At 44.1% G+C, this 12,579-nt stretch overlaps 1 protein-coding gene across 2 annotated transcripts in view; it reads left to right on the forward strand.

Annotated features, from left to right (window-relative positions):
• Window positions 1–12,579, forward strand: part of LOC122617347 (MOXD1 homolog 2) — a 106,208-nt gene that overhangs the window by 58,856 nt on the left and 34,773 nt on the right. For both annotated transcript variants that reach the window (XM_043793180.1, XM_043793181.1), the window contains one exon: window positions 11,178–11,333. In XM_043793180.1, the coding sequence (XP_043649115.1) occupies window positions 11,178–11,333 (156 nt within the window). The remainder of the gene's footprint in view (window positions 1–11,177; window positions 11,334–12,579) is intronic.

A 12,579-nucleotide genomic window follows, 5' to 3' on the forward strand; every position in this document is an offset into this window, starting at 1 on the left:
TGGAGATGTGTGAAATTGTTGCTGGGGTGGCACGTGGGCGTCTCTAGTGTATGGTTGCAGCAGATAGCAGATGTGCCTAAATAATTGCTGATAAATAACAATAATTTCGGGTACGGGGCGAAGACAAAAAACGTAATTGGACGGACGCCCGGATATTGAAAGTGAAGTCAGTCACATAAAAGTTGATCTGTATTCGGACCTGAATAATTCTATATAATCTTTGAGCCTGATTCTTGAACACTCTTTTAATTAGAATGCAGTGAAGCATTCAACATCTTAGATTTTCACGTTTGCTGATATTTTGGCTGTACAACACTTATCTGTTCACCAAAGTCCCAGCTCTATGGGATCTTATAGGATCTAAGGACTCGATTGCATCCATGCTCGATTAGTTTCCCCAAACAATTCATTCTATATAGCTCTTTATTTGCCCGCTGTTTTTCTGTCATTATTGTTCGAGTTGCTTTGTTGCTGCTGCTCGCCGTTCACGCTCTCGCCATTTAAACGTAGAAATAAATGACTCTCTGGCTGGAAAGTTTATTTGAACCTCGGAGCCCGAAAGTGCATCTATCGAATGCAATAATCGAATTTGAGTGAATTAAGCTTGTGGAAATTGGTCTCGAACAATGGAGTGAGTGGAAGTCCTGCCACATGCGGTCGGGTATGGGTGGAAAATTATCCCAAAGTAAGCACAATAAGAGGTAGAAAAAGGCTTTCTTCGGCTGGCCCTCTCCACCCACTCGAATGTATTTTTTTATTTGTTTGTCGATAACACTTGGCACTAAAAGGGGACCACGAGGATGGCAGCTGGCACATGTCCTGGTCGGCCTGGCCTGCGACAGCAATCAGGACTCTCTACAAATAGCAACAAGCCAGCTTCCCCTATCTCGCCCTATCTGCTCTCTGCTTGTGTTTGTGTTTTCATCAAATAAAATTGACACACACAAGTGTTAGCCGCTTAGGTTGACAGCCTTATCCTTACTTCCATTTCCGCTTCCACATCTGCTATAAGCTCCTCTTGGCTTCCCTCCTCGAGGGACAGAGAATCCTACGGCTAGGGATCCGACTGAAGTCTCCCCATCCCCTTTTTGACTTTGTTCGTCTGGTTAACTACCCCTTCTTGGTGCTTTTTGCTGTGTTTGTTTCAGGCCTGAGCTTTTGATTTGACAGTTTAGTTAAATTAAATTGGGGTTTTGACAAAATAAATAAGAGAAAACGCTATAGCCGAGTTCCCCGACTATCAGATACCCGCTACTTAGCTTGTGGAAGTGAGAACAATAAATTTTGACATTTATCTGGCTTATTGATAGAAATATGGAAAAACTAAAATTAAATGAAAAAAACTAAAAAATTTTTAAAAGTGTTGTCATTCCAGTCTAGCACTGTTTGTGGGCGTTTAAAAAATGTTTTGATATCTTTTAAATTTTTTTTTATTAATCTTGTAAATTTCTATTGATTTGAAAAAAGACTTTTTGCCACGCCCACCCAAACAATTTCAGTGTTGAAATTTCTCCTTCGGGGAACTCGACTAAAGCGTTTTCTCTTGTTTTCGCAAAAGAAAATATGTGAAAAATACCAATAATACAAAAGTTAAATAATACAAATTTCATTACAAATCAGAACATTCTAGGCAGTGAATTAAAGCCCTTCGAATTTTAAAGGTACAATTCAATATACTAGGAGTTTGACATTTCTCAATGACGTATGCAATTAATTTGACTTTTGACATTAATTTTGTTTGTTTACATTCGTGGAAACGTACAATCAAACAGTTAAAATGTAAATTTCAAATGTCTAAATTGCCATTTACATTTATCAAAAATAAAACTCGTCTGCAAGTGGAATCTAGTTAGGTCCTAATCGCTACTCAGACACTCCCACAAAAACACTTTTATACCTCCTTCGAGCCCGGTTTAAAGTTCAAAAGCGTTAGAGGCAACGAAATGTTTGAGCGGTAGAGTGAATCCCGGAAGGCTGGGGTTGGGTGATCCAAAGGTTTTCCAGGGTTATCCAGGGTTCGGTGGGGTGGAGTTTGCTTGGGGCGCCTGGCGATGCCTGCGTCAATTGAAGTTTTAACACACAAATGTAATTAAAACGTTTTACGTATCCGCCGCCAGGCACAAGAACCAACAGCACAAAGTGTATGGGGAAACCCTTTGCGTGTCAGGGTGTGTGTGCGTGTGTCCAGAAGGGGGAAAAGCGTTTTCCATTCCTCACACAGCAACACACACACACACACACACATCCTAACAGTTCAGTGTATACACGCATACAAACCAGGCCGAGACACTCGAAATTGTTGCCGGCGGATGCAATAAGTTGGTGATAAGGTGTTCATTCCCTGGGGTCCGCAGGGGAAAACCTTTTGCAAACTTGTCAAAAATCAGAGAAACGGGGAGAGGATATAAAAACGTGTTTTCAGAGTTGCTCCCCGGCAGTGAAAACAATGCCAATGTCGTTGTAAACCTTTTTTCAGCATTCGCCGCTTGGCTGTCGGGCACCCACCACCCACTACCGCCCCCTCCGGCGGAACAGCTCCCCTGGACTATGACGCAAACAATGATATTTACATTTTTTATCTTAGTACCCCGACTTCGCACATTTCCCTCTCAAATTGGAAACAAGCCGAAGGGCTCTAGGCAACTCGGCACGTTTTTGGGGCATTTGCTGTTGAGCGAAATAAAAACGGAGGGGGCGAGTCTCATATCAAAGCGATCATGGATTTATGGCCTTAATAATAGACTAAACGGAAGGGACGCAAGTGGACAAGTAATTAGAAAAAGGATTTTCCTGTGCTTTTTTGGGAAATGTGCCAGTTTCTTTTCTCAAAAAAATAGCCCATAAAATACGTGAGCTGTTGGCCAAATAGAAATGACAGGAATTTACGCGAGGCCTTTATCTCATTTCTTAGTTGTTTTGAATTTAACACCACTCTTCTGTCTAATGTGCACTTATTAAAGTGAATATCCCTGCGTGCCCATGGTATACATTTTTCAATTTCGCTTCCCTCATGGTTGACAGCTTATCAAACGCCCAAACAAGTCACAAACAAAAAAGAAACCCAAAAAAGGAGCAGCTGCCACAAAGGGTGCACACACACACATGTCTGCTTGGAAAATATGCGGGAGGCGAGACACCATTTGCTCATTAAAATAAAATTTTTGCACAAATATTAAATAGCCGAAAATGTTCGGAGGCATATAATCCGAATGTCGCTGGCAATCCCCAATCTGTGACTGACACTGAGTGGTTAAGTGGTGAACCGGAGGGCAGTGGGACTTTTATTGAGGGATGAGTGCAAGTTCATTTTTCTGAGATAACTCTCTGGTGGCACGGAAAGTGTCAAAAACGCTTAATAAACGTCAATGTCAGGCGATTCCAAGTCAGCGTAGAAATTCAAAATTTTTCAAACAAAACACGCTTCTGTCAGTCGGGAAAGACAAGGCGGGTAGGGATGGTGTGGGTGGGGTGCTGTCAGGGTTTCAGGATTAGAGATTGGGATTGGAAACCGAAGCGCAATTGAATTCGCAGAGTCAGGCGAACCGGGAAAGGAGCCCAGGACACCCCGGACACTCAGGACACACATCTCGATGCCAATCCCTCAATTCCGGCTCTCGGTTTCACACACTTTCATTTCATTTCACTTCCATCCATTCCGTTTGGTTCGCCTCGCCTCATCCAGCCGTCGTTCAGTCGCTTGACAAATGGAGTGTCATAAATGCAGCCCTTAAGGGCAGACCTCCCTTAGCCCTCCATCGAAACACCTCCCACCCCTTTATGCTAAACGACACGTAGACAGGCAGACCCACCCCTTCCAACACCCACGCCAAGCAGGCCGGAGAGCTAAAAATGCACTGGGGGATTGGAAATTTATTTGAATTTGCTTTTAGTTTTTCGGGTTTGCCTGTGTGTGAGATACATTCAACAGATTTCGATGGCAGCCGTTACGGATCGCATTTAAAAGTGGTTTCAATGTTCAGACCGGGGGACTGAGTTGCCTTTGCACTGGTTGCAGTTATGGACGAAAGATGTACCTAGTAGTCAAAGGATTTGCACATGACTGGAAATCATTACTTACTTGTATGCTTTCGAGATCAGTATATGTATGTTGAAAGTGATTTACTAGTAGGAAGTAGATTTACTTGAAAATCCGGTATGTCGTGCGCACACTATCAACTATTATATCCTGTGTGTTCAAGCGGGAGCAACCACTGGAGTTTTCCAAGGTACCAAGAACCAAGTGATCACCACCCAACGCAGCTGCCAAAGGGACAGCCGCAGCCGCAGACGAAAACTGACAGACATCAGCTTAACAATATGACAAAAACAATTTTTCGTCTTTATAATTTAATTTTGCTATAAAAACGCATTATTGTATAATGCGTTGGGCTGCCTCTCTCAGCTCCGCCCTCCCCCCAAACGCAGAGTGCCATCATCAGCGTCAGCATTCGCATTCGCATCCGCATCCGAAGGCGAGTGGGCGTGGCCGAAAGCAGAGAGACAACAGCGTTTGGGCGGCACACTCTCGGACAATTGAAAGCGATATATAAAAAATAGTCACTTCCTCTGGCTCGCTCTATCTCGCTTCCTTTGTTTCTTTTCATAATTCCGGTCATTTTTATGAATTCTTTTTATTTCTCTTTTTTTTGCGGTATTTGTCAACAAGGACGGGGTGGCAGTGGATAATGGGATGGGGTGGGGAAGCGTATCTGGATGAACGCCCTAGAGTTAATTTTGAGTGACGTGCAAAGTTTGTTAATTGAATTTGCCTTTTTGATATGTATGTCACATTGATGATGACGCCGCAGTACAGTGGGGACTAGCTAAGTGGGTTGTGTACATGACATTAATTGAGCGCACTAGTTAAAAGGGTTGTTTGCGCTCGCCCTCCCTTCCATTACGTCACCATCCCACCCACTCGAACACTCTGATTATGGACAGCCATCAGCTTCAGCCGAGCTGAGTTGCCAGTTGGGTTGCCAGTTTCGAGAAATTGTTTAATGCAAATGGGCAAATCAAGTTCCCCCTCGGGGCTACGAGACTGAGATTGCGGATAGGAGAGTGATAAAAAACAATGGGGAGTGGAGTGGTCCCAGAAGTGGAAAATTAAACAAGCGTTGACTTTGGGAATTAAAGAATCCCTTTGATGGGTGATGTCCAATTAGGGGTTAGAACAACAATGAAATTATCTCTTCTTATTGGACATTAAATACAATATTCTGATGTTAGTCCAATCACGCAATTACGGCGACGGTTCGAAAATACTTAAAGTATAGAAATTGTTAGCAGAGAAGAGAGTTTATTAAGCCGCGATCTATTTGAAGTCAAACGAATTGGAAGCGCATATTAGTTTTTAATTGACGAGTCTCGCGCTCATGATTTGGAGCTGTCTTATTTCTCACCTGATTGGTTCACTTTTTCCTATGTCCACTGTTCACTTCTAGTATTCCGGATGTAGCTTTTTCTGTGCGTCGCGCTCCACCTTGATTTTGATTGTTTGCAGCTGCATTTTATTCGACCACGTTTTAACCCATCCTGCCACATACCATACCACACCGCCGTTCCAGTCCCACCCGTGCCCGTTTTTAATCATTTTAATATGCCACTTTTTGTCCGGCTGTCCAACGATGCTTAATGCATCAATGAATTTAACACTGATCAACGCAAGTGCGGAGGCGGAAAAGTCGGCGGGAATGTCGGGAATTGGAATTGGAATTGGGGCTGACAAATGGCACGGACTAATTTATATGTGTTGACTGCCATTGCATACGCTCATACTGCCTTAGTGGGCAATAATCACTGGACGTTTTAATGTAATATGACCATTGAAGAACATTTAACTCGTTCAATTGCTGTCATTCTCCTCCCTGCTCTTCCATTTTCCGCTGGGTTACAAATTGCCACACTGACTGAACAAGACAAAGTGATTGATATTTAATCTAAAATAAAAGCCAAAAGTCCGTTGGGCAATTTCAATTTTAATAAAATGCCTTTTATCTGCATGAATAGAGGGGGAGGAAAGATTGAAATGCAGTGGGTCTGTGGGTGTCGGTCGGGATGATTGAAAGATAGGAAAGATGAATGAAGGTTTCTCCCACTTAGATCTATACAATGTTTACAATCGGAGGGCGGGTACCGGCCAAGTTGCATTGCATTGCACAATTTGTTGCTGTTTGATTTCATAAAATATTAACTTGCAATCTGCAGTGTCTGCATATATATGCTGCTTATGTAGAAAGCCGGCCAAAGTCTAGGGTTAGGCAAACACACGCAGCTCCCGAAAATGAGATTCTGACTGAATGATGGTCAGACGGACAGGCGGATAGCCAGGCTGGCTTAAAATCAACTAAAAGCGATTTAATTTGCCAAAGTCCGAGATGAAGAGCACTCTGCCTACAAGCTCCTTCGGTTTTTGGCTGAGGCTTCAATACCATCCAAAGCACTCAGTGTGCACGAACCCCCCTTGAACACACTTAAACTATATTAATTGATATACTTGCTCGCAGCGGTAATTTAAGCCAACTGAAGTCGTCTGCCAATGCCAATATCATCAGACTACCCTGCCACCCCCCCATGCCTCCAACTACTCATCAGCATTATCAGAGGAGGAAGTGGAATTGCTTGGGTGTGGGGGCTGGAGTCTGATTTTGGGTGGAGATTTCGTTTCTTGATGACTTTGCCCAGAGGCGCGCTCTCTTTTTGTCGCTGACATAAGGGAGAGTCTGCTCTGCACACGGAGAAGACTTTGTGCACTCCTACAGGCAAATAAGCAGGCAACATGGCGGATACGTAATCAAATGTACATAAGACATCAAACGACGACGGCGGCGACGCCATCAATTCCTAAGCCAAAACAAGCGCGGGCGAGTGTGTGAGCAGGAAAACTCACTCGGTTCTCCGAAGGAGCTCCTGTAGCATACATCAAGTGCAGTTTAGAAGGCTGGCCGACAGGCAACCGAGAAAATGGCGCAGGATAGGAAGGACAAACAGTGCACGGGAAAACAATTTACAATGCCACCAACTTAACAGGATGAGCGGAGGCGCAGGCTCAGAGGCAGGGAATGGGGGAATGGCGGAGCTGCATACAATTTTGGCACTGGCAAATGGCAATAGATAGCTGGACAGTTAGATAGTTGGCAGCAGGAAGGGGCGTTTCGCAGAGGGGCGCTCGACAAGTTCTCGGGAAATTACGAGATCAATAGTTTAGTCCCAGGGACCTCTACCTCCATTCATAACAATTTTTCCAAGCCGTTTCCCATTTTTCCGTTTTCCGTTTTCCCCGGAGCTGGCTCCATCTGAATCTTAGAAACCTGTCCTAAGCTGCAACCCTTTCTCAAAGAGTGAAAACTCCAAATAACTTTGCTGGCAACTCTCCGAAGGCACATATTAGTTGGTCTGTGTGTGAACAGAAAGGAGAGCTAACATTTTGATATTCGTTTGATATGTGTAGTGGGATACCGGAGCCAGTGAGGAGGGGAGCCAGAACCAACCCTTTTGCTGTACGTCTGCTCAGGAGTAAATCTGTAGTGGGCGCTTCGAGTGGGGGTGGGCAATAAGTTTAATGTGTGCTGCGAGCATATTCTAAGGCCTTTGCTGGCCAGCTGTCAGTTCAGCTGAGTTCAGATGACTTGAGCGGAGTCGAGTTGAGTTTGCCGTGATGACGGTTCTCCTCTATGTACTTGCCTGAACTGTCCCAGCTGACGTTGAATTATCATAAATTGCCGAAGTTTGTTTTTGGCATAACAAAACTTGGGCGGAGGTCCTCCACGATCCACGATTCTGCGAATGGGAGTGTGAAAAGTTGCCATCAGGCGAAAATCAGGACAATTAGGCTCATGTTGTGTAGCGGCGCAAAGGGTTTCCAACATTGCAGTGGCAAAGAGTGGAAGGACTTTGCACAAATCTCCTTCCTCCTCTACGGCACATCCTTGCCGCATAATCCTATTAAATTCACGTTGCGGCCTGAAAAAGCAAAGTAAAGCAAATGGCAGGGGGAGAAACGCAAAAGGTGCTTAATTTGTGCGCTGCTTTTATTGATTTCTCCCAGTCGCCGCCCGTTTCCCCATTCCCCGCCCCCCGCCCCGGTCCTGCACACACATATTAGAAGAGCAGCTCCGGCTAAAAGGCATTAAAGTCTTGACAAGGCTATTAAATGCTTAAGAGGCAGCGACGTTAATGACAACATCGCAAAAAGGCCAAGCCAGGCCAAACCAGGGCAAGGAGCTGTCTGCTCGAGCAGAAGTAGTCAGGCAGACGCGACGAGAGCCGCGCAAGGATTACAATTTACGAGTCCTGCGAGCCATGAAGGTGTGATAAAATTTCACCAATTAAAAAAACGTGTGCGTTGACAACGGGAACGGGATCCAGTTGGAAAAGAAGGTGGAGGAGCCGGTGGGTTCTGGAAACGCGAGAAACAGGAGAGTCGTGTCGACGTGGAATGCAACTTAGAAAGAAAGTGGAAAATTCAAATTTCCATAATGGTCTTAAAAAAATACTCTTTAAAATCAAAGAAAAATAGCTAAGTAACTAGGTTTGTTTTTATTAAAAGCTACCTTTTTTGACTTTAAAACTTTCGACTTCTCTTGTGTTAATTATTTGGACTGAAATTTGTAGCATACTTACTGGCCCAAAGATATGATATATCACCAAATCTATCTTAATAACCTGGGGGCCTTAAAGCCCCTAAATTTCCTTCAGTCGACATTGGCGACGTTTTTGCTTCTTCTCCGAGAGCCATTGTGCTGCCGGCACACACACACACACACACCAAGGAAGTCACCAACACACCTTTAAATAAAGTTGCGAGCAGTTTAAACGTCGTTGGCATTTGAGAGCAGCTCCAAGAATATTGCAAATTTATGCGCCCGCCCTTTTTGCATAATTACCCCCCGACGACCGTGGGTAACCTTCCTCTCTCCTCTCTCCTCTCCCCACCCTCCTCCCTCCTCCCAACATCCACCCCGCCCCTTGTTCCACCCAGCGACCACGCCCACGCACACGGAGATTTTGATAACGTCGCTTCATGTTGGGTGCTTGCAACATTGCAGCGCGTATTTTTAATTTCCGTCAGTTGCCGCTGCCTCTTTCTCTTTTTTCTAGATAAGCGGGAAACATGTCAAGGTATGACTATGTGTATGGCTATGTGTATGTGCGAGTGTGTGTGTGTTTGTGTGTGCCGGTTTGGGTAGATAATGTAAAATTAAAAGGGAAGCTGTGCAAAACAGGCATAACGGGAAGAGGAACTGCGCGCCTGCGATCTTGAATTATGCGTTTCCAGATTACCTCCCCTCCCCCCGAAAAGGGACAGCGAATAGACAGAAAGAGAGGGTAGAGAGAGAGCGAGGGAGAGGGAGAGGGATAGTTATCGCGCCATAGATGAAAAATATTTCTACAATTTATGTTAAATGTTTCGCCACAGCGGCGGCGAAGCGGGAGAAGAAAAACTTTTAATTAGCTACCTAAAATGGCAAATGGCGCTGGGTCTGAGATATGATTAATTAAATGCCGGCATGTAATTCGGTCGGTAACAACACGAAGCTCCGGATCCAGATGATATAAATTGGGGCAAATTAATTGCAACAGCCTCAGGTGTGTGTGTAGGTGTGTGTGTGCGTGGAGAATGGGGCTCTCCTCTTGCGTGAGTTTGAGGGAAATTTTCGAGGTAATTAGGTGATGGAAAACTCTCGTTTTGCTATCAGAAGTGATGGGTAGGGGTAGGGTTCTTCGTCAAGGATAAGACAGATGGATAACTTTTTTCTATGTGCCATAATCTGTCAGCCAAGCTAAAATAACTTGGGAAAGTGCACATCCTGTTAAGTGTGATAAAAGATGGGGCATTAGCAGAAATAAATCAAATGCTCAGGTGGAGGCTGGCGGATGGACCAAGGAGCTGACCACCAGCTGCGTGTTTTCTCGTAAATGATGGAGAATGCAATCTCCCAAATGAATAGAGCGAAATTGTTAAATGGAAAATGGAGTAATAGAAACCAAACCATTTAGTAATTCAAAAGTAAGCCCGTCTCTCGTCCTTCCAACCTTTTAAATTCAAAGATTTAATAAACAATAAATCTTTTTCAATTTCAATCGATTCCTGGAACAGTAAAAGCCAGAACAAGACGAGATGTGTTTCTACCGATTCAAATGTAAAGCGAATGTTTCATAGATTCATATGAAAACTAATAATGAAATCAATACAATTTTGAAATATCCACACTGAAGTCAACTGCCCTAATTTCATCAGCTTAAATAACGGTCGAACAGCGAAGGAGAGGCTACCAATCATGCCCATAACCACACCCATCCCAATTCACTTTTGACTTTGCCAACATCATCAACATTTTTGCCAAACAACAAAAAGATGGAGAGCAAAGAAATTGGGGAGATGGGGCTGACAAGGGGAAGATGGCAAGCATAACGCCCATTTCCAGTCATCTGCCAATATGAAAAGCCGAATCCTTTTACCCGGCACCTAGCCACCCATAGCCCATCACCCATCACCGACCACCCACCGCCCAGCACTCAGCCACAACAAGCTGAGAGAACATTTTCCAAATATTGAGCAGGCAGACAGGGGGCATGTTGTTATATGTATAAGAATTTACATACACCCACGTATATCTGGCTTCTGTGTTCGACGAGGCTGGCCAAAATGTGCAAAGAAATCGGAGGAGAAAGAGCGAATAGGAGAGACAGGGACGAGACCCACGAACATTTTTGTATTTTTAAACCGAAAAAGGGTTTACCCATCTGCTTCTTTCCTTGGTCTAGGGCAAAACTACTTATAGAACTTTAACTTTGGCAACTCTGTCAAAACACTTGGAAGAGCCAAAGTGCAGGGCCTTTCTAGAAAAGAGAAAATGGCTTAGGTCCTCCCGGACTCAGTGGTAGATTACTTCACCAAAAAATATCATGTGAAATAGGCGCACCTAGAATATGTACAGAAATCGATGGAGCCCTCACGCTGCGAAAGTTCGGGGTTCCGAATTAAAAGAACAGGGAGACTTCTGCTTAATGATATAAAAAATATCCGATATCTTGTTACGTTTCCGAAACGAAACCGAGAATATCCACAGAGATGCAAAAGCCCGTAGTAAATTAAGTATTTTTCTCACATTCTTCCCGCATTCATTCTTTTCCATTCATTAATCCCCGTTCGCTTTCGCTGCATTTAATTACAGGATCGACACGTCACACGGAATGGAGACCCCGAGCCGGTGGTGGATCCCTCGCAGGATTATATGCTGATGCTGGGCTACGAGAACGCGACGCACACGGTCCTCCGCTTCCGGCGCAAACTGGACACATGTGACCCCAGCCACGACATCGCCATCACGGTGAGTTCAGTCCATCCGGAGTCAACGGTTTCATAGATACTTGTATACTGGACAAACTTTCGGCTGCTGGGAAAAAATAATTCTCTTATAGTATACTAGTTATTCTGGATACTCGTATATGAGGAAAACATGCGGACGGGAGCGAGTTATTTCAAAAGGTTTAAAACGGGCTACACGATACAATTCATTGATCAAATACATGATCTATTAGTTGAATTTTTATAAATATCAAAAAGAAAATCAAAACTTTGCAGTTACATTTTTAATTCATGCTTAGGGAACGCGTTATGGTATTGAATATTTTTCCAATCTTATTCCGATTGAGTTTAATTTAAAAGAGTTTGCTCTCTGTGTAGGGAAACGAGTGGTTCCCGTTTCGGCAGTAACCTTATCCAAATATAAACAGTGAAATTTGTGGCATGCTAAGCATACGGAATCAGCCCCGAGGCCGCTTCCTTTTTCCCAGACGCAACAAGCAAGGATCAGAGATTACGGATTGCGGATTAGGGGTTGCATGCCATCCGTTAAGTCCTGCTGCCGTCTATTAGCTGCACTCCAAGGCTATTCAAATCGGTTCATATTGGCTGTGCAATTAGCTGCCAAATCTCTCCATCGTCAGCCAGCTTTAGCACTCTATCAAAGCCGCAGATATTGGGAAAATCCGGGAAGCGGGCGAACAAGTCATAGTGATAAAAGTTTTATCACGTATAACTTAAGCGTAAATCTTAAAGAAAACTTTCTGGTTAACTTGAGTAAACAACGCGCGTGGCACAAACACCCAAATACTTCCCAAAGAGGGAAAGGGCAAAGGACACATATGCCAGACATGGCGACAAGGACCAAAGGCAAACTGAACGCCCCAACCACGAAGAGTATACACATATTGAGATATAGTGTGTCTCGAGTTTGGCTAACCCAAAAGGAGCGGGGTGGGCAAAAAATGTTATGCAGAGTCGCGTGTGTTTGTTTGTAGACACATTTGGTTATTGCTTTATCTAAACGGTTCTAGTAAATCCCCTCCCCTTCCCGAACCTATAACTAAGGACATTTTTGTGAAGGGAGCCGAGCATTTTATTTGTCTAGCATATTAATTGGATTTAGTCGCGTCATTAGTGAACCCGTATGGATGGGACTGAGTGGAGTCCCGGGGATTGGCAAACGGTGGCACCCCACCTCACCAGGAAAAGTCTTTTGGCCAAATCGCCCTAGACAAATTAGTTTGCAATAAGCCAGTACTTAATGTTGT

The sequence above is a fragment of the Drosophila teissieri genome, chromosome 3L, assembly GCF_016746235.2.
Source record: "Drosophila teissieri strain GT53w chromosome 3L, Prin_Dtei_1.1, whole genome shotgun sequence".
NCBI classification, from domain to species: domain Eukaryota; kingdom Metazoa; phylum Arthropoda; class Insecta; order Diptera; family Drosophilidae; genus Drosophila; species Drosophila teissieri.